This window comes from Rhinatrema bivittatum, chromosome 4 (genome assembly GCF_901001135.1).
Source record: "Rhinatrema bivittatum chromosome 4, aRhiBiv1.1, whole genome shotgun sequence".
In the NCBI taxonomy this organism is placed as follows: domain Eukaryota; kingdom Metazoa; phylum Chordata; class Amphibia; order Gymnophiona; family Rhinatrematidae; genus Rhinatrema; species Rhinatrema bivittatum.
Genome location: NC_042618.1, coordinates 147506026 through 147531550, shown reverse-complemented (window position 1 = coordinate 147531550; position 25525 = coordinate 147506026). Strand labels below are relative to the sequence as shown.

Below are 25525 nucleotides of genomic sequence, written 5' to 3'. Positions count from 1 at the left end.
CTGTATACACTGTCTATCTTTTTGATAATAATCCTCTTAGTTTATTTTTTGATTTTTTTTATGTTCAAATATTTTTATTATTATTATAAAGCAACACATATACAAAAGACATGTGATGAAGGACTCTGTACACTACACATCCATAATTTTTGATATTTTAATACCCATCTAAAAATCACTAGAACTAGAATTACAAAAGGGAGTCCAGGAAAGAGTGAGAAATGTTAAGAGATTCCAAAATTAGCCATTTCCCCTTATAATGGCCTAAGAATTAAAGTAGAACTATCTAGATAAGCACTATTTGGAAATGATATAGGATATTGCTTTGTTTTTCTAGTTATTTACTACTGTGAGACAGAGTGCAAACCATAAATAATATCTTTAGTGGAAGATATTTTGTTTGCTTGCTTAGATATGTTGCTGTTGTCTTATATGGTGCACATGATTATAGTCTGTAAGTGACTTTGATTTTAGAATGTGTTGTGTTCTCACATGCAGTGAAGTGGACATGTAACTCCATGCAAGGGGCTACTCACCTCTGGTATATGAGAGATACTCTCTATACAGGTCACAACAGTTGTGCATTAGACTGTCTTGTTCCACCCCCGCCCACCCCCCACCCCATCGCCACCTATCCACCATGCTCCACTGAAACCCCAGTTAAAACTTACAACCCTATGTTTAAATCAAGACACCGTTATTACCTGCTGTAACTGCTGTAAATAAGCTAATAGTTTATATATATGTGTTTAATTGTTTAATAAGTTATCATTATAATCCACCATAACTGCTGTAATTAAGCTTTAATATATATCATTTTATAATCTATTTATCCTTCATTAACCGCTGTAATAATCAACCATGTTCTAACCTCGTTAAACAACCTATCCTGTAAATACTGATACGTTCCTTGTACCTTTCTCAGCTGCTGTCTTTCCTCCTTTACCTCTCTCCCCCTCCCCCCCTCCTTTCGCTCCTGCTCCATTCCCCCACTCCCTGTTTTTTGTAATTTCCTCCTTTCTCAAGTTTATTGTAAACCGGCGTGATGTGCTTGCACGAACACCGGTATATTAAAAGCTGTTAAATAAAAATAAATAAATAAATAATGCACGTCAGGAAGAAACTGACAATCTTTACCTCTCACATGATCTTATATGGTTCAAATGGTTTTTACAGTGTTTAAAATATGAAAATGGAACCCATGGCACTGTACAATAATGCAGACCTACACAGTAAGCAGTAATAATCACATGTGGCAATGAAAACATGATCACAGAGTTGTTAGTTTTGAAAGTGTATTAAATGCTACTCCGAGCAGCCCTGCTTAGAAGATACAAAGCACATCTGATATGTTCAGACAACTTTAATATAACCCAGTTCTTACCGATGTTTGCTGATTTGTAAGAATCTTTCAGACTTGACTGGGTAGAGGGTGGCAGTTGAAAGATACCACCAACTTTATAATGTATAAAAGAAGAGATTGAAGGGGGTTTTTTTTGTGTTTTTTTGCAGAAGAGATAATTCTAGTATACATTGCAAACTGGTTAGGAATGGTCTTTATTCTGCTTTCTAATTGAGGTATCAATATTTCCTATTTTTTTTCAGACATTCCTATTTAATATATATTTCTCATTTATCAATTGCTTTCTAATTTGCAAGTTAGATACAGAATCTACACTGATGATCAATTTTTTATGCCAGTGTCTTCTGACAGAAATTTTATTCAAGATAAAAGATTGCCTCTGTGCTATCTGTGTGGGAAAGATTTTGGACTATCTCTGAATATAAAAAAAAAAAAAAAAGATTCTTTCTATCTAGCTCATATCCCTTCAATGAAGATTCCAGAGTACTTAATCTTTGATACGAAGAGTATAATATCTAAGCCAGTGTACAACTTGATGTAACTGTGTCTTTTCAACCACAAATTTGAAATGTTTCATGAGCTGCTTTTTATAAATTGTACACAATTTGCCACTTAGCCTTTTTTATTTTGTCAGAACATGATTTGGAAACTGTAATGCATGCATTGGTAACTTCTGATTTAGATTATCATATTGCCCTATATGTGGGGTTACCTTACTTCATGCTTAGGGCATTGTAGATTGTGAAAAATTTAGCAGCTTCAAGATCATATTTTGCTAACTTTCTGGAGAGTTAAATTTGTTAATCATAATTCTCTATAAGGCATTACAGAGCCAATCCATGGGTAGCTTTAATTCAGTTCTAAAAATGTATTGTCCTTTGTGCTCTTAAGAGATCTGCATCTCAACATTTATTGGAGAGAACCTTCGATTAGGCAAATCCATTTAGGTGAGGTGAGAGAGATTATTCGGGGTGGCTAGATCAGTACTATGGAATGCTCTGCCATAGGAAGGGAAAGCTGAGTCCTTACTGTTGTGATTTAGGAAGCTTTTAAAAACATTTATTTCAACAGGCTTTCCCTGTACTTTCTAGGATCAGTCCAGACTGCTGGGTTATGCCTCCCTTCCAGGAGATGGAGTCAGAGAAACTGAAAAGCACCCCCTAGATATACTGGTGTGCCACCTGCGATCCCTCAGTATTTCTCTGACTCCAGCAGATTGAGAGGCATAACCTGCGGTCCTGATTCTTCTCAGATTTGTCATTGGTGGCACAGGTTTGCTGTCCCAACTCCTCTGACTAGATCAATTTATTATCCCTTAAGCAGACAGCACCATAGGAGTTTCTGCTTCACTTGAGACTGCTTTTAGAAATATTTTAATTTTCTTTCCTTTATGGTAGTATCAGAGCTAAGGCATATACTGTGGCAGGCATTTTAGGTTGCTAGTTTTTGTCTTCTGCTTTTATTATATTTTTAGTGGCTTTTTTTTTTTAATGTTTTTTATATTTTCTGAATGTTTGTAAACTGCTCAGAGTGGTAGATGGGTGGGTTATAAATATTTTAAATACATTTTTACCAATCAGAACTTGGTTATGATAAAAACTAGCATATTGGCAAAACCCAGTTTAAAGCTCTGATCCCTATGGTATATAAAATGAACAAATCTAAAAACCAGGATACAGAACGATGGGGAATATTTTCAAACTTTTTACTGTATTTCTTCAGCCATTTTAGCTTTTGCTCTAAACTTCATTAGCCAGACCTGAACAGATTAAATACTCTTAACTATATCTGTGAAGCCAAGAAACCCATGCATGTCTTAAGTGAGCTTATAGTGAAATGGTTGAGTGCAATGGGCAGTTTATTATTTGTCTCTCCAGGAGGCCCAAAGTGAATTTACATTAAATGCAATATATATAATACATCAAATATACTAGCATACATCATCAAAAGATGAGTTACTGTTTTTGATATGTTTTTCAGAATCAGACATAGAACCTTCCTCACAGAGCAAACAGTTGAAGTAGAAAAGGGGCTGAACTGTTTCCACATGTGTATAAAAATATTACCAAAATGTCTCTGTTAGCAGTTCTGAAGAGCAAGCTGCCCATTTGCACCAGTGTCTTCTGATGAAAAAACATGTTCTGATACTGTACGTGAGATCATGGACATCTCAGTGGTCACAGGGAAAACCCATCCACATGCTCACACCTGCTGTTTCTTAGTTTCAAAGTCTTGGATTTCCTTAGACTAGCTTATAGAATTTGATTGAACAAAATGCATTATAATAGTTAAAAAAACACTATAAAAGTGAATCCATACCTCTGTCATATGTTAGTTCAAGTTCTGCAGATAATTGTAATGATTGTGCATTGGCTGACTAAGACCTCCTTATATCCTAACAGTACAATGCTTTCAGAATAGCATGTCTCTCTTTTCTGTAGTAAATGTTTGAATGTGTCATTGCCTGTTTTTCTGTTTTACAGTGTGGCTTCACCAGACAAGAATAGGTCTGAGCTTGTATGATGTAGCAGGCCAGGGCTACCTCAGGGAATCGGTATGTAATAAATCCTGGTACACACTTTTCTATGAAGATTTAAAAAAAATACTTGGTAGTCTTTAGCCTGTCAGACTAGATTAGCTGAACTGTTCCCTCACACCAGTAAGTCATGGACTGTTTCACTGTGTGGCTGTAGAAGAGGCTATTTTAATTGACACGAGTTGAACTGAAAAATGTTTTGAAGAATTTGTGGGTGGGAAATTTTATATAATATGGGAACAACTTTCAAACAGCTCACATTGTTGTAAACTTATGTGACTGTTTTTAATGCATGTACTTTAGACATATTTTAAAAAATAAACTAATTACGTTGTTTCTCTTTGAAAATTAACAAATACAGAGTATGTGTGCAGAAAGCATCTATGTAATTTGCACCGGCTGTTTGTGTGAGCAGTAGAATAGGAGCAGAAAGGTGCGGGTTCATGCATGCAAATTGCCTATTAGAAAATTTGCCAGTCTTTGAGCATGAAAAATAGGCATGTAAATCTGGTTCACGCCTAGTTTTATGTGCACAAAACAGGAGGCATTCTGATGGGACGGAGCTGGAGTGGAGTTTGGATTTACATCTTATAATTTTAGATTTTCAAAATCCATTTTCACAGATCATGCCCTCTCAGTAACAATTGGTAACTTTGTGCAAGCGAGTTTGCGCATGTACTGACAGCTAATTTTTAAAGCAACAAATATGCGTCTGCTTTGCAAAATAGTGGAAAGTCTGTATATAAAAGAAAATACTCAGACTTACCGTTCTTTGAAAATTACCCTCCCTGTATATGTGTACACTGATTTTTCTCTGCTGACCTGAACACCTCTTTGTAATGTGGCTAAATGTCTGCAGGCTGTGGAACCCGTGTGCACTTTTAGCTGCGTTTGCGAGGGAGGCAGTTTTCACTTAGGTCATTTATTTAATCCCTTTTCTTACCTGCCTTTCCTGTAAAACACCCAAAACTGGTTAAAAATAAAAACACAAATACAGTAGTACATTAGAATATATACAGACAGCAAACACACAAATACCACAATAAAATACATCACACATGAATCTAAAATTTCATAATATAATCGGTCTCACAACTGAAACAAAAATGTAACTCCTGCCATAGTGTTCCATCTCAGGACCCCAAATACCACTCGCCAATTAAGGGCTTAAACTATGTAACTTTTCTCTCCTGATGTTGATATTCCTTGTCAGGGGGGATATCTCCTAGGCCCTGAATAATCAAGCATTATAGTCTCTTGTATACAGCAATAATCACACTGGAAGCTGATCTTGGTTTCCAACTTAACTCTTACTGAGTAGAGATGGAAAATTGATGAAAATACGTGCTTGCATTACTCCTTGGCTGACTACATTCCATTTACAGTGTGGTTTAAAATAATTTTGTGACTTTTTATATTTCAATTAATTTATACGGTTACTGAGACCAGTTAAGTCTCTTAGTCCTGATCCTTTCAAATCAATGGAGTAGTTTTTCAGACTTCCTCTCTGGATTTGGTTAATAGGATATGTCCCAATTTAGATGTACTAAAGTAAAGTCCCATATTTCATACCCTTTAGTCCAGTTGTTCAGCACAAAGTTCTTACTCCTTCTCCTCCAGGTACCAACAGGGAAGTATCTCCACACTTCTTTCTTCAATATCTTGATGATATAGTTATGGTTAATAACTACATAAGTGCGACAAGTCTTCTCTTTACTCCAGATTATTCTCCTCCCAGGAATGAATGGAAATTCAGTCCTTTGCATGACTTTCAAGGACCCCTGGATCTCTTGGTGTGGGAGACTCCAAACTCCTTCCAATGTTATTCCTGAACATACCCAGATCAGTCCAGAAAAGTGGGTTGTGTATCCCTACCAGCAGGTGGAGTCAGAGAGCAAAAACTTTGGGAACTGCCATATATACACGAGTGCTACCTGCAGTCTGTCAGTATTTCTCTGACTCCAGCGGGTGCTAGAAGTGCACACCTGCAGTCTGACTACTTTTATTTGATTTTTAGTTACTTAGTATTTTTCTTTCAGGGATTTATTTTTACTCTATCTCAGCTGTGCTTCCTGAGGTGTTAGACACATTCGTGGGCTATCCCTCACTGGAAGCCGGGCATCCGAGGGGTTGGACACCCCTGTCTGTGTTTCACCCGCAGGTTCTTGGTAGTGAAAGGCCAGGGGCTTATGGTTACTTCAGTCCAAAGCTGCTATAGCAGCTCCTTTTCCTTCTCCCTTTTTTGCTACTTAATAAGGTTTACAAAAAAAGAAGCTGAGCCGGCGGACATATTTTCTGAGGTAAGATGTTGGGGCAGAGGCTGTGGAGCCTCAAAAAAAAAAAAAAAAAAAAAAAAAGGAGCAGCGTTTTCCCTTTAAGCCCGGGGCTCCGGATGATTTATAGAGGTAGAGAGGGTGAGTTGGGCTTTCAGCCCATGTATTTTTCTAAGCATTTTGCCGCTTTTTCGCCACGTTTTCAGCCCTACTGTGCTGGGGACAGTTTTTGGTTTTCTTTCGCCTCCCGCTTTGACGGAGCGTGTATTTTTTGCCGGCAGCTGTTTTTTCTCCCCTCAGGCAATGGCTGCGTGGCCGATTTAATGGGCCCTCGAACAAAATCCCTGGCCTGCCGTGCTTGTGGTGTGCACGGTCAGGCACTGGACTCAGCTGCTCTTTGCGTCGCTTGTTCCTCCGGCATGGAGGGCTCGTCGGGGCTGACTGAACCCCCCCCCCTGTGGGGGGGGAGGGCATTGCTTCGTGGATCGCTTGAATCCACTCCCGTTATGGCCCCTGTGGGGGATAATGTTGCCAACTGGGCCATCCCATGCGATTCTCCTGAGGAAACGGGAACGGGAGGAGTTTTCCCCGGAATTCATTTTACTTTTGCACCAAGCCTTCCTGGCTAGGAGGCAGGCGGTGCCAAAGAGGATTGGTCCTATGGGAACTCTCTCGGGGCCCCTGCCGAAGAAGGCTCGCAGCTCGGAGCCAAGGCAGCGTCCGGGGGATCCCTCTTACCAGTCAGGAGATTCTCCCAGAGGACCGCAGAACCCGGGATCAGGTGTAGATGCTGCGGCAGACTCTGGGACGGTTCCGGGAGTAGACCGGGATCTGACTCCGGATCTGGGGGACATGGATCAGGATGATCTTGATGGGGACGACCTCCCTTCAGCGGAGAGGGATGATCCCAGCGTGGTCTGCCTTTTCAAGCGGGAAGAGCACTGTTCTCTCATTCCACAGGTCTTGGACGTCCTGGGACTTAAAGTTTCTCAGGAGGAGTCCGACAGCGAGGGAGTTAATCCTGTCCTCGATGGTATCCGAGGTCAGACAACTTCTTTTCTGCTACCTAAAAAGGTCCACAAGCTAGTCTCCAGGGAATGGGAGACGCCGGATGTGAGACTGAAGGTGGGCAGGGCTATAGCAAAGCTTTGCCCCATGTCCTCAGATGTTTTGGATCTTCTGAAGATTGCAAAAGTAGATGCGGCAGTTTCTGTGGTCACTAAAAAGACCACTGTCCCAGTAGCTGGGGCCGCAGCACTAAAAGACATGCAAGACCGCAAGCTTGAGATCCAGTTTTTGAGGTAGCAGCCTTAAGTCTTCGGGCGGCAGTTTGCACTAGCCTCATGCAGAGGGCGTGTCTGTGTTGGGTTCAGAATTCCACCTCTTCTGCTTCTGGCGGCGATGGAGTGCTTCAGGCTGCTCGGTTAGAAGCGGGCATTGCGTATGTGGCGGATGCGCTGTATGACCTCGTGCGGACGTCAGCTCGGAGTATGGTATTAGTGGTGGCGGCGCCTTCTTTGGCTGCATAATTGAGCAGTGGATTTGTCCTCAAAGTCTCAGCTTTGTAACCTTCCCTTTAAAGGCAAGCTCCTGTTTGGAGATGACCTTGATAAGCTGGTGAAGCTGATTGGAGAGTCCAAGGGCAATAGGCTGCCGGAAGATAGGAGGTCTTCCAAGAAGGTTTTTCCACCTCGGCCTTGTTTTCGGGATTCTCACCAGTATAGAACCCCCAGGTATTTCGCACCTTCTACTTCCAAACAGACACCGGGATGCCAGCAGTCCTTTCGCGGTGGCCATCGCTCCAGCAGAGACTCTGGGAACCTCAGTGCCGGGAACAGTAAATCCTCCCAATGAAGTCACGAGCCCCCATTCCGTCGTCGAAGCTGTCTGAGGCAGATTATCCAGCTTTTACACGGAATGGGCAAGAATCACTTCGGATCATTGGGTCCTGGCAGTGATCAGAGATGGCTATGCTCTAGAGTTCTCCCGACCAGTTTAGGAGGTATTTGTGGAGTCCCACATAGCATCCCACAGCAAGCAAGATGGGGTGTGGGCCACCCTGCAGCACCTTCTCAAGCTCAAGGCTATTGTCCCCGTTCCAGAGGCTCAACAGGGTCGGGGCCGGTACTCTGTTTACTTTGTGGTTCCCAAAAAGGAGGGCACCTTTTGGCCCATCCTTGATCTGCAGAAGGTAAACTGTTGTCTTTGGATCCCTTGTTTTCGAATGGAGACCCTGAGGACGGTAATGGCTGCGGTCCGAAAAGGAGAATTTCTGGCATCCCTGGACCTCACGGAGGTGTACCTACACATACCAATCCAGTTGAGCCATCAGAGGTTTCTGCGCTTCAACGTCTTGGGACAGCACTACCAGTTTCGGGCCCTTCCATTTGGCCTAACCACAGCTCCTCGAACTTTCACCAAGGTGATGGTGGTGGTAGCTGCCTTTCTTTGCAAGGAAGGGATTTTAGTCCATCCTTACCTTGACAATTGGTTGATTTGTGCGAAGTCTCGGGAGGACTGTGTGAGGTCTGTTTGAATGGTGATGCTCACCTTGCAGGCGCTTGGGTGGATCGTCAATGTTCAGAAGAGTCATTTGGAACTCATCCAAGATATGGTTTACTTGGGAGCTCAGTTCAATACCTTACTCAGGTGTTTCTGGTGACTGACCGGGTAACAAAGTTGCAAAGCCAGGTCCAAGCCCTTCTTTGGAGGAAAAATCCCACCATCTGGCATCACCTACAGGTTCTGGGATCAATGGCTTCCACCTTGGATTTAGTGCCATGGGTGTTCGCTCACTTACGACCATTACAACGTACACTTTTGTCATGATGGAGTCCGGTGTCGGAACAGTTCCACGTGCCAATGCCTTTTCTTCCAGAATCCAGAGCCAGTCTGTCGTGGTGGCTATCACGTGACAATCTGGAGTGGGGGGTGGATTTGGACCCTCCGGATTGGCTAATAACATCCACCAATGCCAGCCTTACCGGTTGGGGCGCAGTGTATGCAGACAAATCAGCCCAAGGGCTATGGTCGCCGACGGAGGGATCTTGGTCCATCAATCGTCTCGAGATGAGAGCTGTTCGACTTGCCCTACAAACATTCCATCCTGGGTTCAGGGCAAGATGGTTCAAGTGTTCTCCGACAATGCGACGATGGTGGCTTACATCAACCGTCAAGGTGGAACAAAAAGTCCTGCGGTGGCTCTCGAGGCACGACTTCTGTTTGCCTGGGCGGAGCATCATTCAAGGGAATTGCTGCTTCTCAAGTCACCGGAGTGGAGAACATTCAGGCGGACTTCCTCAGCAGACAGCAACTCGATCCAGGAGAGTGGAACCTAATTTGCGCCAGATGGGGTGTGCTACAACTAGATCTGATGGCAACTCAGGCAAATGCGAAGACAGACAGATTCTTCAACCGCTGGCGGGAGCGGGGCTCGGTGGGTCTCGACACTGTTGTGTCCATGGACCATGGGGATTCTGCTTTATGCCTTCCTGCCGTGGCCCCTCATCAGGCGGCTTTTCCGTCGCATAGAACTCCATCTGGGCAGATTGGTACTGGTAGCACCGGAGTGGCCTCGACGCCCATGGTTCGCGGATCTGGTTCTCATGGCTCTAGAAGGTCCATTGCAGCTCGCTCATCTGCCGCATCTTCTTCGGCAGGGACCCATATTTTCAGATTGGGAGGATCACTTCTCTCTCACGGCTTGGCTTTTGAGAGGCGACATTTACGCTTGAAGGATTATTCTGATCAGGTCATTTCCACCCTTCTTCAGGCTCGGTGCCCGGCCACTTCTATGGCCTATATTAGAGTCTGGAAGCTCTTTGAGTCATGGTGTCTCGACCGGGCCTGCGATCCATTATCTGTGAATGTCTCTCGGGTGCTGGACTTTCTGCAACAGGGGCTCACTAAAGGATTAGCGATCGATTCCCTTAGGGTACAGGTAGCGGATTTGGGTGCCTTGCACAGCAGAATTAATGGTCATTCGCTTGCAGTTCACCCGGATATCTCCCGATTTCTCAAAGGAGTTAAACATTTGCGACCTCCAGTCCGTTCTGTTTGTCCGGATTGGAGTTTGAACCTGGTCCTTCATGTGCTGTGTGGACCCCCTTTTGAGCCTATCTGCAGAACTTCTCTGAAGGATCTGACCCTAAAAACAGTGTTTTTTGTGGCCATTTGTTCGGCTCGTTGAATTACAGGCGTTGTCGTGTTGGGATCCCTTTCTTCGAATTTATGATGATAGGGTGTCGCTTCACACGGTCCCGTCCTTTGTCCCGAAGGTCGTTTCGGCTTTTCATGTCAACCAGACGGTCGAACTTCCAGGTTTTCCACAGTGGTCTCGGGAGTCCTCTCAGGGTAGAGACCTTCATCTTTTGGACATGCGCCGCATTCTATTGCGTTACCTGGAGGTTACTAATGCCTTCCGATGTTCCAATCACTTATTCATCCTATTCAGGGCCCCTAAGCAAGGTGACAAAGCGTCTAAGCCAACCATATTGCGTTGGATTAAGGAAGCCATTGCTTCTGCATACGTTGCGCGAGGTAGTCAAGTTCCTCTGGGTCTCAGAGCTCATTCCACCAGAGCCCAAGCTACATCCTGGGCAGAGTGTCAATTACTGTCGCCTCAGGAAATCTGTAGGGTGGCTGTGTGGTCCTCTTTACACACTTTCACTAAGCATTACCGACTGGACATTAAGGCTTCTGTCAAATCGTCCTTTGGTGAGAGTGTTCTGCGTGTGGGTCTCTTGGGTTCCCACCCAGTGTGGCTTGGGTACATCCCATTTTTCTGGACTGATCTGGTTATGTTAAGGAAATGAAAATTGATTCTTACCTACTAATTTTCGTTCCTGTAATACCACAGATCAGTCCAGAGGCCCAACCCTTACTTCTGATACTGAAAGACTGTCTTAGCTAGGCTTGGCTGTATTCAAGGAGCTTCCCCTTTTTTTTGCAGATAGGTTTGTTGGAGCAGTTTTTTTATAGCAGTTACTTCGTTTAATGTTTTTGTTACTTGCAACGAAGCGGGGTACAGTGGTTTTTGTTCAACCCTTCGCTGCTTACCATTGTTTTATGTGGGCTTGGGTACAGGCCAATACTGACGGACTGCAGGTGGCACTCGTGTATATATGGCAGTGCCCAAAGTTTTTGCTCTGATGCCACCCACTGGTAGGGATATACAACCCACTTTTCTGGACTGATCTGTGGTATTACAGGAACGAAAATTAGCAGGTAAGAACCAGTTTTCATTTCCTGAGTCCCTGGTACCTAGGCACTCAGGTGGGTGACAAAAATACAATTCTTAAAAATAGGAAAATTCAAAAGGGAAGAAGGAAGGATAGAAAAACAACCCAACTCAAAAGGGCAAAAATGATTTCTCTGAAAAGATCTTTCCATTCATAGGCCTCATTCCTTGAAGCTCAAAGGTTCTTTCCCCAGAAACACAACAAAAACAGGAGCAGGCATAGAGACATCCTGCCTCCTGAAAGGCCTAACTCAAAATCCACATCAGGAAATATTTCTTCATGGAGAGGGTGGTAGATGCCGGGAATGCCCTTCTGGAAGAGATGGTGAAGATGAAAACAGTAAACAAATTCAAAAACATTGAATAAACACTGCAGATCCCTAAAGGCTAGAGGCTGGAAATGAAGAAAAGGGTACATGGGAGTAACCTGCATGGAGTGGCAGCTACTGCCCCTAGCAGAAGGCATGGGGATTACTAAGCTTAACCAGTTAGCCTTGATGCTTTTGAAGCAACTGCAGCATTGCTCTCCACTTTGACAATGAGGACAAAAAGAGGAATTGGATTCAGACAACAGCCAACACTGGGCCCCGACTTTTATGGACCAGTATACTGCTATGCAGATGGGGAAAAATCACAGGACTGCTTCTATGGCCAAATCTAAAAGCAAAGCACATTCAAGCAGCATTGTCTGAATTATCATGAAAGCTGCTCACCTCGTAAAAATTTTGCTAGCAGTAATTTTGTTATTTGTTTGATAGTTGATTTTGATTGTAAATATTACTGCCCTTAATATAAGGTTTGGATGTATCCTGCATGGAGTGGCAGTTACTACCCTAAATAGAAACATGGGCATAACCTGCATAGAGCAGTAGTTAATACTATAAGAAATTTGCTGGGCAGACTGGATGGACCATTTGGTCTTTTTCTGTCGTTACTATGTAAAACAAATGGGAACACTAGGTTTTATAGTCTGGGGACGCCACCATTTAAGTCTTCCACCTGGGGGAGCTAAACCCAACCCAAATACTACTACTCTCTCTTTTAATAAAGATCCTGTAGGTTTTCTACAAAATTATAAAAGCTATAAATGAATAGCAGTGGATCAACTATCATCCAACTGTGAACAGATAGCCCTAAAAAATACCTCTGTCAAATACCATCCAAACCACAATTAAATCTGGTCAGCATGAAAAAGGTGGTCCAAAAGGCAGCTATTCAGTACTAGCTTATTCCACACAGAACGTACTGCATATGAAAGGCATTGTTGCTGAATCTTTGAAAACCTTAATTTTTATTGATTGACCAAATCAATGAGTTTGTCACAGATAAGTTGAATATTAATTTGCTAGCCATAATATAGATTAATTTCTTACTGACATTTTTCTTCTGTATTTCTGTTTCTCCATAGTTTGAAATCTTTATATATTTGTCCTAGCTCAACCATGTCTTTTGAATCCTTGCTAGTATGTATTTACCATACTTGTTAATTTTAAAAAGGGCTGACTACAATGGAAAAGCAAGTGACTAATTTGAAAGAGGAATTGTTCAGGTTTCAAAGCTTCTCCCTTAACTTGCAACATCCATAATATCTCCCCCAGCTCCCAAAGAGGATACAGAAATCCAAGAATTAAATGGTTTACAGTGGGCTCTGGCAGAGCAAGATGTGACTGCATAACACCCAGTTTCCCCAAATGAATACCCATCCCCACCCCGACAGAAAAGTCAGAAATCCAGGAATAAATTGATTACAGTGAGCTCTGGCTGAATAAGGCCTGTGATGAAGAGATGCCCACTCTCCCTTCTGTTACCGTTACACAATACCTTTTCTGCATCGGATAAGCTCCAGTAATAGAAAATTAAGTGATGTCTGAAAGGTATGTAGTGACTCAGTGTACCCAGAAATCATTAAAATATTATTAAATTTCATAAAAGGAAGTTTCTTCTCCTGGGAAACTCTGTCATCAGAAGAACCAATTTGGGAAATCATTTTGATGGGGACACGTGTTAAATGCCTTCCAGGATCCTCAGCCAGTAGAAGTACTAACCAGATAGTCAATGCAATTACAGAAAAAGGTAGACTCTGATATCAATGTTATCATTCATCTGGGAACAATGCCTTGCTAGAAATGATATCCTTGAAGCACAAAAAGAATTCCCAAAATCTTGGGAAGATTAGACCATGGCAAAGACCACTGCCTTTTTGGAAGAATTATTTGTTCATGGAAAGGCTGTGCCATATAGATAACTTCAATTTCTGGTTCAAAAAATAGTGTAAAGAAAGTGGTTTGGGATACATTGGAGGCTGGGAACTTGTATGGAGCAATAGAAGGTTATATGGTAAGGATGGTCTATATTTATCTTTGGCAGAAAAGAGGATGCTAAGTGAGAAATTCAGATTATACATTATCAGGCATGACATCCCCATGCAATACAGGAAATGGGAGGAGAGAGAATAAAATCAATCAGCCCAAAAAAGCAGAAAAAGTGATTAGGAAGATCAGAAAACCAAGGGAGAAAAGTTGGAAAGCTATGAACAAAAATGCCTGGGCAATAAAACCCCAGACCTGCAGGCCCTAATGGTGGTGGTGGACTTGGACATCATTGCTGTTATAGAGACATGGTTCACAGAGTTTCATGATTGGGATATGGCCACCCTGGGCTGTAACTTATTAAGAGAGGACAGGAAAGGGAGAGGAATAGATCTTTATATCAAAAACAATATCCAAGCAACTGAAATGTAAGGGACATGAAGTAGGGAAGGAGCATTGTGGGCTGTCCTTTAAAAAAAAATGGTGCTTCCATTTACATCAGTGTGGACTGCAGGCCTCCAATTCAAACAGAAGAGCTGGACAGAGATCTGATCGAAGACATCCAAAATGTGGGAAAGAAAGGGGAAGTGTTGCTCATTGGAGATTTTAATCTTCCAGATGTAGTTTGGAATATCCCTTCTGTGGAATCTACAAGATGTAGAGAGATAGTGGATGGCCCCTCAAGAGGCTTTGCTCAAACAAATGGCAATGGAACCCATGAGGAAGGATGTGATACTTGACCTAGTGCTCACAAATGGGGATGTCTCTAATGTCCATGTAGGTGCCCACCTGAGCATCAGTGATCATCAGACAGTATGATTTTTGACATCTCAAACAGGATACAGAGAAGTCACACGAAGATCCAAATTTTGAATTTCACAAATATGACTGTCCAAATGGGGATGTTCCTGCAGGATGAACTAGAAGACTGGTAGAAAATAGGTGAGGTGGAATGACAGTGGGTGAAATTAAAAGGAGCAATTACAAAGGCAACACATTTTATAAGTTAGAAAAGTAAACAAAAGTAAGAGTGCATAGAAACCGATCTGGTTCTCAAAGGAGGTGGCTGAAAATATATAAAGGCAAAAAGAAAAGCGTTCAAGAAATATAAAGGATCCAAAAAAGGAACACACGGAAGAATACCTGGTGAAACTGAGGGAAATGGAAGAAATCAGAAAAGCAAAAGGTCAAGCAGAAGAAAGGATTGCCAAAGAGGTAAAGCAAGGTGACACAATATTTTTTCAGATATATCAGAGAAAGAAGGGAGGCCCACAGTAGTATAGTGAAATTGAAAGGTGTCTAGGAGCAATGTGTGGAGAGAGACGAAGAAATGGCAGAAATATTAAATAAATACTTCAGTTTGGTGTTCACTAAAGAAGATCCTGGAGAAAGGACCATTGCTGATTAAGAAGACCGTAGATGGTGGCGGAGTAGATGAAACCCCATTTACAGAAAATGTATGGGAAGAGCTGAGAAAATTGAAAGTGGACAAGGCCATGGGGCTGGATGAGATACATCTCAGGATGCTGAGGGAGCTCAGAGATGTGCTGGCAGTCTGCTGAAAGATTTGTTCAATAGATCCCTTGAAACAGGAGTGGTGTGTGACTGACTGGAGAAGAGTTGTGGTGGTCCTGCTTTACAAGAGTGGGAGCAGAGAGGAGGATGGAAACTACAGGCCGGTTAGCCTTATCTCTGTGATGGGGAAATTAATGGAAATGCTGCTGAATGAAAGGATAGTGAACCATCTATAGTCCAGTGGGTTGCTGGATGTGAGGCAGCATGGATTCACCAGGGGAAGGTCCTGTCAGACAAATCTGATTTTTATTTTTTTTTTTTTTGGGTGACTGGAGAATTGAATAAAGGAAGAGCTCTGTGTGATTTACTTGGATTTCAGCAAAGCTTTTGATACTGTCCTGCATAAGGAGGCTTGTGAATAAAATGAGAAGCTTGGGACTTGGTGCCAAGGTGGTGCGTGGACTACAAACTGGTTGACTGACTGGAGACAGCATGTAATGGTAAATGGAACCTGCTCTGAAGAGAAAAAGGTGTTAAGTGGAATGCCACAGGGATCGGTCTTGGGACCGGTTCTGTTCAATGACTTTGTTCGCTACATTGCAGAAGTAGTAGAAGGTAGAGTTTGTCTTTGTGGATGATGCTACGATTTGCAACAGAGTGGGACACACCTGAAGGAGTAGAGTATGAAAAGTGATTTTAGAAAGCTTGAAGAATGGTTGAAGATTTGGCAACTGGAATTCAATGCCAAGAAGTGCAGAATCCTGCATCTGGAATGCAATAATTCAAAAGAGCTGTATGTGAAAGACTAATATGCATGGACTTGGAGAGGGACCTTGGGGTGCTGATGTCTGGTAATCTGAAGGCAGCAAAGCAATGTGACAAGGAGATAGCTAAAGCCAGAAAGATGCTGGGACTGCAGAGAGTGGAAAAACTAGTAAGAAAAAGGTGGTGGTGATGCCTTTGTACAGGTCCTTGGTGAGGCCTCACCTGGAGTACTTGTGTTGAGATCTGGAGTCTGTTATCCTGAGATGGTCCAGAGAAGGGTGACAAAAATAGTGAGGGGTCTATATTGGAAGACTTATGAGGAGAGGCTGAAGGATTTGAATATGTATACCCTGGAAGACAGGAGGAGCGAGGGAAATCTGATACAGACCTTCAGATACCTGAAATGTTTTGATGATGCACGTTCTTCAAACATTTTTCATTGGAAAGCAAACACTAGAACTAGAGGTCCCGATATGAAACTCCAGGGGGGACGACTCAGAACCAATATCAGGAAATATTTCTTCATGGAGAGGGTGGTGAATGCCTGGAATGCCCTTCCGGAAGAGGCGAGGAAGACTAAAACAGTGAACAAATTCAAAAAGACATGAGATAAACACTGTAGATCCCTAAGAACATAAAAAAATGCCATACTGGGTCAGACCCAAGGGTCCATCAAGCCCAGCATCCTGTTTCCAACAGTGGCCAATCCAGGCCATAAGAACCTGGCAAGTACCCAAAAGCTAAGTCTATTCCATCTTACTATTGCTAATGGCAGTGGCTATTCTCTAAGTGAACTTAATAGCAGGTAATGGACTACAGTTGGAAATTAAGAAAAGGGTGCATGGGGTGGAGGGGAAAACCAGCATGGAGCGGCAGCTACTACTGCTAACAGAAGGCATGGGGATTAAAATCACCGAACATTTAGATAGACATGATTTAATGGGACACAGCCAGCATGGATTTACCCAAGGGAAGTCTTGCCTCACAAGTCGGCTACATGTTTTTGAAGGAGTTAATAAACATGTGGATAAAGGTGAACTGGTAGATGTAGTGTATTTGGATTTTCAGAAGGTGTTTGACAAAGTTCCTCATGAGAGGTTTTTAAATAAACTAAAAAGTCATGGGATAGGTGGTGATGTCCTTTCACGGATTGCAAGTTGGTTAAAAGACAGGAAACAGAGTAGGATTAAATCTGTTTTCACAGTGGAAAAAGGTAAACAGTGGATTGCCTCAGGTATCTGTCCTTGGGACTGGTGCTTTTTAATATAATTATAAATGATCTGCAAAGAGGTATGATGAGTGACGTGATCAAATTTGCAGATGACAAAATTTTTTCAGAGTAGTTGAATCACAAAAAGACTGTCATAAATTGCAGGAGGACCTTGCGAAACTGGAAGATTGTTGTCCATATGGCAGATGAAATTGAATGTGGACAAGTGCAAGGTTGCAAGGTGATGCATATAGAGAAAAATAGCTCATGCTGTAGCTAAAGTATGTTAGGTTCCATTTTAGGAAAAAGGTCTGGGCAACATGGTTGATATTAAATTGAAATTTTTGGCTCAGTGTGCTTTGGCAGTCAAAAAAAAAAAAAAAAAAAGCAGTGTTAGGAATTATTAGGAAGAGAATGGCAACCAAAACAGAGGATGTTATAATGCCTCTGTGTCACTCAATTATTAGACCGCACCTTGAATACTGTGTGCAATTCTGGTTGCCACATCTCAAAAAGATATAGTTGCACTGGAGAAAGTACTGAGAAGGGCAACCAAAATGATATAGGGCATGGAACGACTCCCCTATGAGGAAAGGCTAAAGAGGTTAGTGTAGAAGAAACAGCTGAGGAGAGATATGATATATAGGTCTACAAAATCATGAAAGGACTTGAACGCGTAAATGTGAAATGGTTATTTAACCTTTCGGTTAATACAAGGGCTAGGTGGGCACTCCATGAAGTTAGCAAGTAGCATATTTAAAACAAATCAGAGAAAATTATTTTTCACTCAATGCATAATTAAGTTCTGGAATTCATTGCCAGAGGATGCAGTTAAGGCACCTAGTGTAGCTGGTTTTAAAAAAAAGGGTTAGATAAGTTCCTAGAGAAGGCCATAAATTGCTATTAATTAATAGAGAATAGCCACTGATTATTGCCAGCATTAGTAGCATGGGATTTATTTAATCTTTGGGTAGTTGTAACTTGGTTTGATCACTGTTGGAGACAGGATACTGGGCTTGATGGACCTTTTGGTCTGACCCAGTAAGGTATTTCTTATGTTCATAAGAAGACTTAACCAATTAGCTTACATGATTTTGATGCAACTGCAGCATTGATCTCTGCTTCGTAAAAAAGGGGGAATTGGATATTAATGACAGCCAATGCTTGGCCCTGACTCTTACTGTCCAGGGTACTGACACACAGATGTTAGGGGAAAAAGCACAGGACTGCTTCTGCTGCCAAGTCCAAAAGTAAAGCACGTTCAAGCAGCAACATTGTAAGAATTATCAAGAAGGCTGTTCTCCCTGTAAAAATGTTGCTAGCAGAAATTCTGTATAAGAGTTTGATCATTGCTTGGTTTTGATTGTTAATATTACTACCCTTAACATATGGCTTGGGGGTAACCTGCACAGAGCAGCAGTTACTCCCATAAGAAACTTGCTGGGCAGACTGGATGGACTATTTGGTCTTTTTCTGCTGCTGTTATTATGTTATGTTAGTATACATGCACAACAATCCTTCCCCATGTGAATGTAGTGTGTGACCTGATACATGTCACTAGTCTTTCTCAAATATTTAATGCCAGTCCCTTGAAAATTTAAAAAATTAGGGTTAAGGCTTTAAACTATATTTGCTTGGGTAAATACATTTTGAAAATTGCCTGCCTCATGTTTTACAGAAGTTTTTATGGAGAACAAATGACATTTAACATCCCAGTCCTGGCTTGCAGCAAGAGTCAGTTTAATGGCACACTGTTATTGGGCCTAGACCTACAAGTGATAAGACATCACCTCATGCTGGCTGTACACAGCAAAGCTAATCATCTGTGCTAATGTGCTTTAAAGCAGCAGGGACATAATCTGCACCAGCTGTACTACCAGAATGGAACAACTATCACAGCATACCAGTAAACAAAGCCTGTGTGTTATTTCTCCCATTGATGCAATTCCCCAGGTTGAGTATACTGGCCACAGTTGTTGGACTGAACCTAGCAACAGTGTGCCTTTTAGCTGGAGGGTAGTGTCCAAGAATCCCTCCCAGCCTCGGCAGGTCCACAATTCATGACTCAGGTCTAGGAAGCAAACCAGAGTCCCCTGTACAGTTGCCACTGGTTTTTCAAGTCTATCCCAGTACATTTTTTTTCGAAGGATTGTGCTTTTTTGGTGCAAGTTTATAAAGCTGGTTTTGAAATAATTTTGGGGTAGTTAGTAGCAAAATATACAAGGAAAAATCATAACAGCATAAAAAGTTAGGAGCACAAAAGGTCAGATCATACACTGGAAATTTATGCCTTCTAATTTTACTAAACATTTTGTTTTTCTGTGTTGTCTTCTCAGGATTTAGAGAATTATATTTTGGAACTTATCCCTACGTTGCCACAACTGGATGGTTTGGAAAAATCCTTTTACTCCTTCTATGTCTGTACTGCTGTCAGAAAGTTCTTCTTCTTTCTTGATCCTCTCAGGACAGGTACAGTTTTGTGGTTATTTGTCAGTGTTAGGCCTACTGCTTTTCTAACATCCTTAGATTGAGTTTAAAATCTCTCTGAAGACTTTGTCTGAGAATGATAGTTTGTGGAAGATACTATGTTGTACTGCTGTTTTGGAAAGGAACTTGTATGGAATATATGATGCAACCAGGGTACTCTGTAATTACCAGCATATTTTAGCTGATTTTGTTTGCCTTTAACTCTCACCATAATGCTTTCAGATCATGGCAGCTCTGATTTTACTACTGAAACTGACAACACAGACTTGCAACAAAAACATTTAAACTAGGCCTTTGTGAGCATAGCTCATCCGGTGATATGAGACACTGTGGTTTTTATTATGCAACATAAGCAGCCTTGGAAATACATGTACACAGGCTAAGGAGTCCTGCATAATGTTAATATCTTGATGCCAAACCATTCCATCCATCCTTTGTTCCTAGGTGGAGATATCACTTCTACCACTATCCAGCTAACAAAAAGCAGAATTGAGGCTTCAGTCCCAATATAAATCGACTGGAGACAAATGGCCCTAGGAGTGTGGCACTATAAAGCCACATACAAATGGCCTAAAGTTCAGTCCAAACAGTCGTGGGGGTTTTTTTTTGTTTGTTTTTGTTTTTTTAACTTTCATTGTTTTATATTTGCTTGCAAAACAAAACATTTTGTAGAGATGCTAGCCCGGTGGCTCAGTTAGCACTGCCATGTGGAAAGCCCCTGGTTCAATCCCTGAGTCAGGTCTTCTGCTCCCCTAATTGACTGGGAATGATACAGAGGCACATTTACAGCCTCAGTGGGGTGTGGGAGAGAGGGAATCATAGTCATGGCTTAAGTGTGACACAGAAATGGTAACTTTAGAATGAGCGTGAATGCACATGTATGTGCACGCAAGCGTACTTACACTGGAATTTTAAATTGTCTGCGCAGTTGCATGCATACTTATTAAAATACTCCAGGCATGCATATGTGTGCTCCTAATTTTAAGCAGTTACATGAGCAAACATAAATCGCGTATCTTCCTTCAGGATTAGTTGGCTTTAATGCGCGCAGGTAAGTAGATTTTAAAACATGCGCACAAGAAGCCAGTTTGCCCAACTTACCTCTGTCAGCCAGACCCCTCGGGTTCTTCAGCCTGCACTCCCCCCACCCCCATTTACCCAGAATCATCACCCAGTGGTTTTTGGCCTAAAACAAGTTTTTTCTTTAGACTTGCACCTCATCAAAAGCAGAAATAAATATGCGTGGTTAACAGCCAGATGGATTTGTGTGCTTAAAAGTTGGCCCTGCCCTGGAACGCCGCTGACATGCCCTTACTCTACCCCTTTTTCCAGTACATTTGGTGGTTCGCATAAGTGCATATACGCACATAATTGGGCTATTTTTAAATGAGTTGCTCGCACTCAGCCCAGATACTCGCTTACATGGGCATTTTAACATGAGCAACTCTTAAAATTCACCCCTTTATGGCCAGATTCAAGGCCCATGATTGCAAGGTTCCAGAGGGAGCCCTGGTGAATAGTCACTGGCCCAGGACCCTCGTTGCAAAGATCAGACTAGGTATGATGGAATTAGGGGATGGGGGATATAAAATAGGGGGGAAAATCCCCAGGTAGATGTGAATGAACCTTCATATTGCTACATTCCAGCACTGGTTCTGATTGAGCTAGAAGTATAAAGGAGCAGGAGGAAACTACCAGGTCAAAAATGAAAAGAAATATATGTACACTTGCCATAGAAAAAACAAACCAACAATAATGAGCAATGGATGAAGTAACAAAGACATAATGGAGGCAATTTTCAGACTGTTCTGGGACAAAGTATGTGAGTTAAAAATAATTGCAGATTTTGTACCAATTTTCAAAGAGAAAATACATGCATACTTTCCCTTTGAAATTTGTTGCAGATATAATGTATTTATTGATTTTTGCACCTGCGTTTTTTGTGCATGAAGATTTTGTATAGAAAATAATGCTTGTCAACGTGAAAATACAATCTATGCATGCTATTTTCCAGTCATTCTGGTTTATATATAGTATGATGAAATTAATTATTGCCTGATAATTTCCTTTCCTTGAATCCTTCTACACAAGTCCTTACTCTTGGGATTTCTCCACTTCTTAGCTTCTGGAGACAGAAGCCACACTTCCTCCATGATTTCATCATCTGCCATAAAGCAGAAGTGGTTCCAGGTCCTCGCCAGTAGTCTTCTACCAGAGCAACCGGAAAAGAACCTATCAAGGGCCTTAGCTCTTTCCATCTCCCACTCCCCCAATTAATCATATTTGAACCCCTTGAGGCTGTACCCTTTCCTGGGTAGGGCAAGGGAGAGAATAAAAGAAAGTCTAGGTCACCTTAGACAAGCTTGTTGGCAGACCCTGTGCTCCCACGTGGGGCCTGCACTGGTTTAGCAGAACTCGAGGAAAGAAAATGATCAGATAATAACCAATTTCACCTTCCTTTTCTTCCTGCTAGGTTAGTCCTTCCTCCCAAAGAGTTTATTAAAGCTGTAAGAGGAAGACAGGGCTGCCTTAAGGGCTCCTGCTCCGAAGGCTGCATCTTCCCAGGCGTGCATGTCCAGCCTATACAACGTAGAGAAGTAGTGTAGGGATAACCCAGTATGAGGAGACTGAAGATACTTCTGCCCATAATGATGCCTGTGGGCAGAGTGCTGGCAGAACCTGTCTACCATTGAATAAATAAGCTGCTCTGACGGAAATAATGACAAATAATTATCATTATTTTGTGGTCAGATTGTCTTCCCAAACCTATTAACGGATATTTTGAAGGCAGGCTCAGTCCCATCATTTGATATTTGCCTTGAAGCCTCATCAATGGTGTGCCCTATGAAGTCTGACTAGAGGAAGTAATTATTTGTGTATGTGTGATGTTGGAGTGGTATTCTTTCAGCCTGCCTGACTACTTTACTTGTTGCATGGGTGGAAGTGGTCCTGGAAAAGATTTATTCCAACTCTTGGGATAGCAGCTATAGCTGGCCAAAGAGCCACAAGGGAGGGGATCTGACTGTACAGAAAAATGGGATGATAGCCTGATGAGAGACAGCTTGTAAAGATGAAGCAGGGAGGGTGTACAGTATAAAAAGAAGAGTAGTGATATTTTCTATATTGGTTCTAACCAAACCTAGTGGCTTATTTTCCAGTCCTTTTCTATGAAACTAGTGAATGTTTTGCTCTTTGTTTTCCAGGAAAGATAAAAATCCAGGATATTTTAGCCTGTAGTTTCTTGGATGATTTATTAGAGGTAAGGATCAGCAAGTTGTAGATTTTAGATATTTCATTTTGTGTTAAAATGATTCCTAACTAGATTTTTTTTTTTTAATATTCACTTAGCTCAGGGATGAAGAACTTTCCAAAGAAAGTCAAGAATCCAACTGGTTCTCTGCTCCATCTGCACTGAGAGTTTATGGTATGTTAGCACTGTCACTGAGCCTTGATTTACATTATGGATGGGTTGAATTTCAAATCCCCATTTTGATGATGCAAAACTCTGCCTGTCAGCTTTGGTTAGTAGATGACCTGCATGCCAATGAATTGGACATTATCGGGGGATATGGTTAAAGGTGAGCCAGTAGATATGGTGTATTTGGATTTTCAGAAAGCATTTGACAAAGTCCACCATGGGAGGCTTCTAAGAAAATTAAAAAGTCAAGGAATAGGAGGCAATGTACGTTTTGTGGATTGCAAACTGGTTAAAAGTCAGGAAACAGAGAGCAGGATTAAATGGTCAGTTTTCTCAGGAGAGAGAAAGGTAAACCATGGCGTGCCTTGGAGAACAGTACTTGGATGGTGCTTTTTAATATATTGATAAATGATCTGGAAAGGGGAACTACAACTGAGATGTGCAGATGAGACACAATTATTCAGATTAGTTAAATCACAAGTGGATTGAGATAAATTGCAGGAGGACCTTGCGAGACTGGAAGATTGAGCATCCAAATGGCAGACAAAATTTAATGTGGACAAGTGCGAGGTGATTGATATAGGGAAAAATAGCCCATGCTGTAGTTACATGATGATAGGTTTCATGTTGGGAGTTACCATCCAGGAAAAAGATCTAGGCATCATAGCGGACAATACATTGAAATCATCAGCTCAGTGTGCTGTGGTGGTCAAAAAAGCAAACAATGTTAGGAATTATTAGGAAGTGCATGGTGAATAAAATGGAGAATGTCATAATGCCTGTGTATCGCTCCATGGTGAGACTGCACCTTGAGTGTTGTGTTCAGTTCTGGTCGCCGCATCTCAAAAAAGATATTGATGGTACTGGAGAAGATACAGAGAGAGGCGACCAAAATGATAAAGGGGATGAAATGCTCCTCTATGAAGAAAGACTAAAGCGGTTAGAGCTGTTCAGCTTGGAGAAGAAACGGTTGAGGGGGGATATGATGGAGATCTATAAATCATGAGAGGACTAGAACGGGTTAATGCAAATTGGTTGTTTACTCTTTCAGATCATGAAATGCCCCCTAGTCCTTGTATTAAGTTAGCAAGTAGCACATTTAAAACAAATTATAGAAAATGTTTTCACTCGATGCACAATTAAACTCTGGAATTCATTGTCAGAGTCTACAGTTAAGGAATTAGCATAGCTGGGTTTAAAAAAAGGTTTGGACAAGTTCCTGGAGGAGAAGTCAATAAACTATTAATCAAATTGACTTGGGGAATAGCCACTGCTTATTACCATCATTAGTAGCATGGAATCTATTTAATGTTTGGGAACTTGCCAGGTACTTGTAGCCTGGATTGGCCACTGTTGGAAACAGGGTACTGGGCTTGATGGACCCTTGGTCTGACCCAGTATGGCAATTTCTTATGTTCTTAGAGAGAGAGAAGCTCAGGGTCATTTCTAGCTCTGACATGGTTGAGCAGTAAACATTTTGCTGTGTCAAATGTCAGCAATTCAAAGAACAGTCTATGCAGTATTCCTAGTGAATTTTCTCCTAGCATGATCACTTTAATTTGACATGAAAGATTTGTTTTTATTTTAGGTTTGTTGTTGTTACCAGATGGTTCAGCAATGTTTGTTTTTGTTCAAAAGTTTCTGGAGACTGTTTTATTTAATGGTCAGTGGCCTTTAGTAATAAAGCACCAATTGTGTGTTATCTAATATATTTGTTCAAAAAAGGGAAACTTTTAAATATTCTTCATTAAATATGTTTTGTTGCTGTACATAATATTTTTTCCATCTTCCCACCTTTTTCCCCCTCAACCACACTTGTCTATAACAAAGTGAAGCTAACATGGCTCTTTGTTCTGCATGATCTAATCCCAGGACAGTATTTAAATCTTGATAAGGATCACAATGGGATGCTGAGTAAAGAGGAGCTGTCACGCTATGGAACAGGAACTCTCACCAACGTGTTTCTGGACCGTGTCTTCCAGGAATGTCTCACCTACGATGGGGAAATGGTAAGCTTGAGCATCCTGTGGCAGGCGCTAGCATCCCTCTGTTTCTCCTAGCTTACTCCATAATAGACCCAGAGAAGTGCAGAGCCTACACAAATAAGTACTTGTCCAGCTTTAGAGCAGTAAGGCATGATAGAGCATGTATCCCTGTTCTGAAGTGTCATGAACACAAGGCCCAAAGTCTGACATCAGCTCCCTGAAGAAATATAAATCTAGGTCAGGAGCTTCTCCTGGGTATTAAAAGTAAAGCTGTTATATAGAATTGTTCCTTTCTGTTGAACTGTTTTTGTCTGCGCTCTGCTTAAGATTTTGTAAAGCAGCACTTCAACCTAGTCCTATTAAGTGAAATACTCCTTTTTGGTTGTACAGCAAAAAAAAAAAAAACATTGGGGGATAATTCCGGG

At 41.8% G+C, this 25525-nt stretch overlaps 1 protein-coding gene across 3 annotated transcripts in view; it reads left to right on the top strand.

Annotated features, from left to right (window-relative positions):
• PPP2R3C (protein phosphatase 2 regulatory subunit B''gamma) overlaps nt 1–25525 on the top strand; it is a 61499-nt gene that overhangs the window by 21706 nt on the left and 14268 nt on the right. For all 3 annotated transcript variants that reach the window (XM_029598958.1, XM_029598960.1, XM_029598959.1), the window contains exons 6-10: nt 3847–3917; nt 19547–19679; nt 22901–22956; nt 23046–23121; nt 24988–25124. In XM_029598958.1, coding sequence (XP_029454818.1) covers nt 3847–3917; nt 19547–19679; nt 22901–22956; nt 23046–23121; nt 24988–25124 — 473 coding nt within the window. The remainder of the gene's footprint in view (nt 1–3846; nt 3918–19546; nt 19680–22900; nt 22957–23045; nt 23122–24987; nt 25125–25525) is intronic.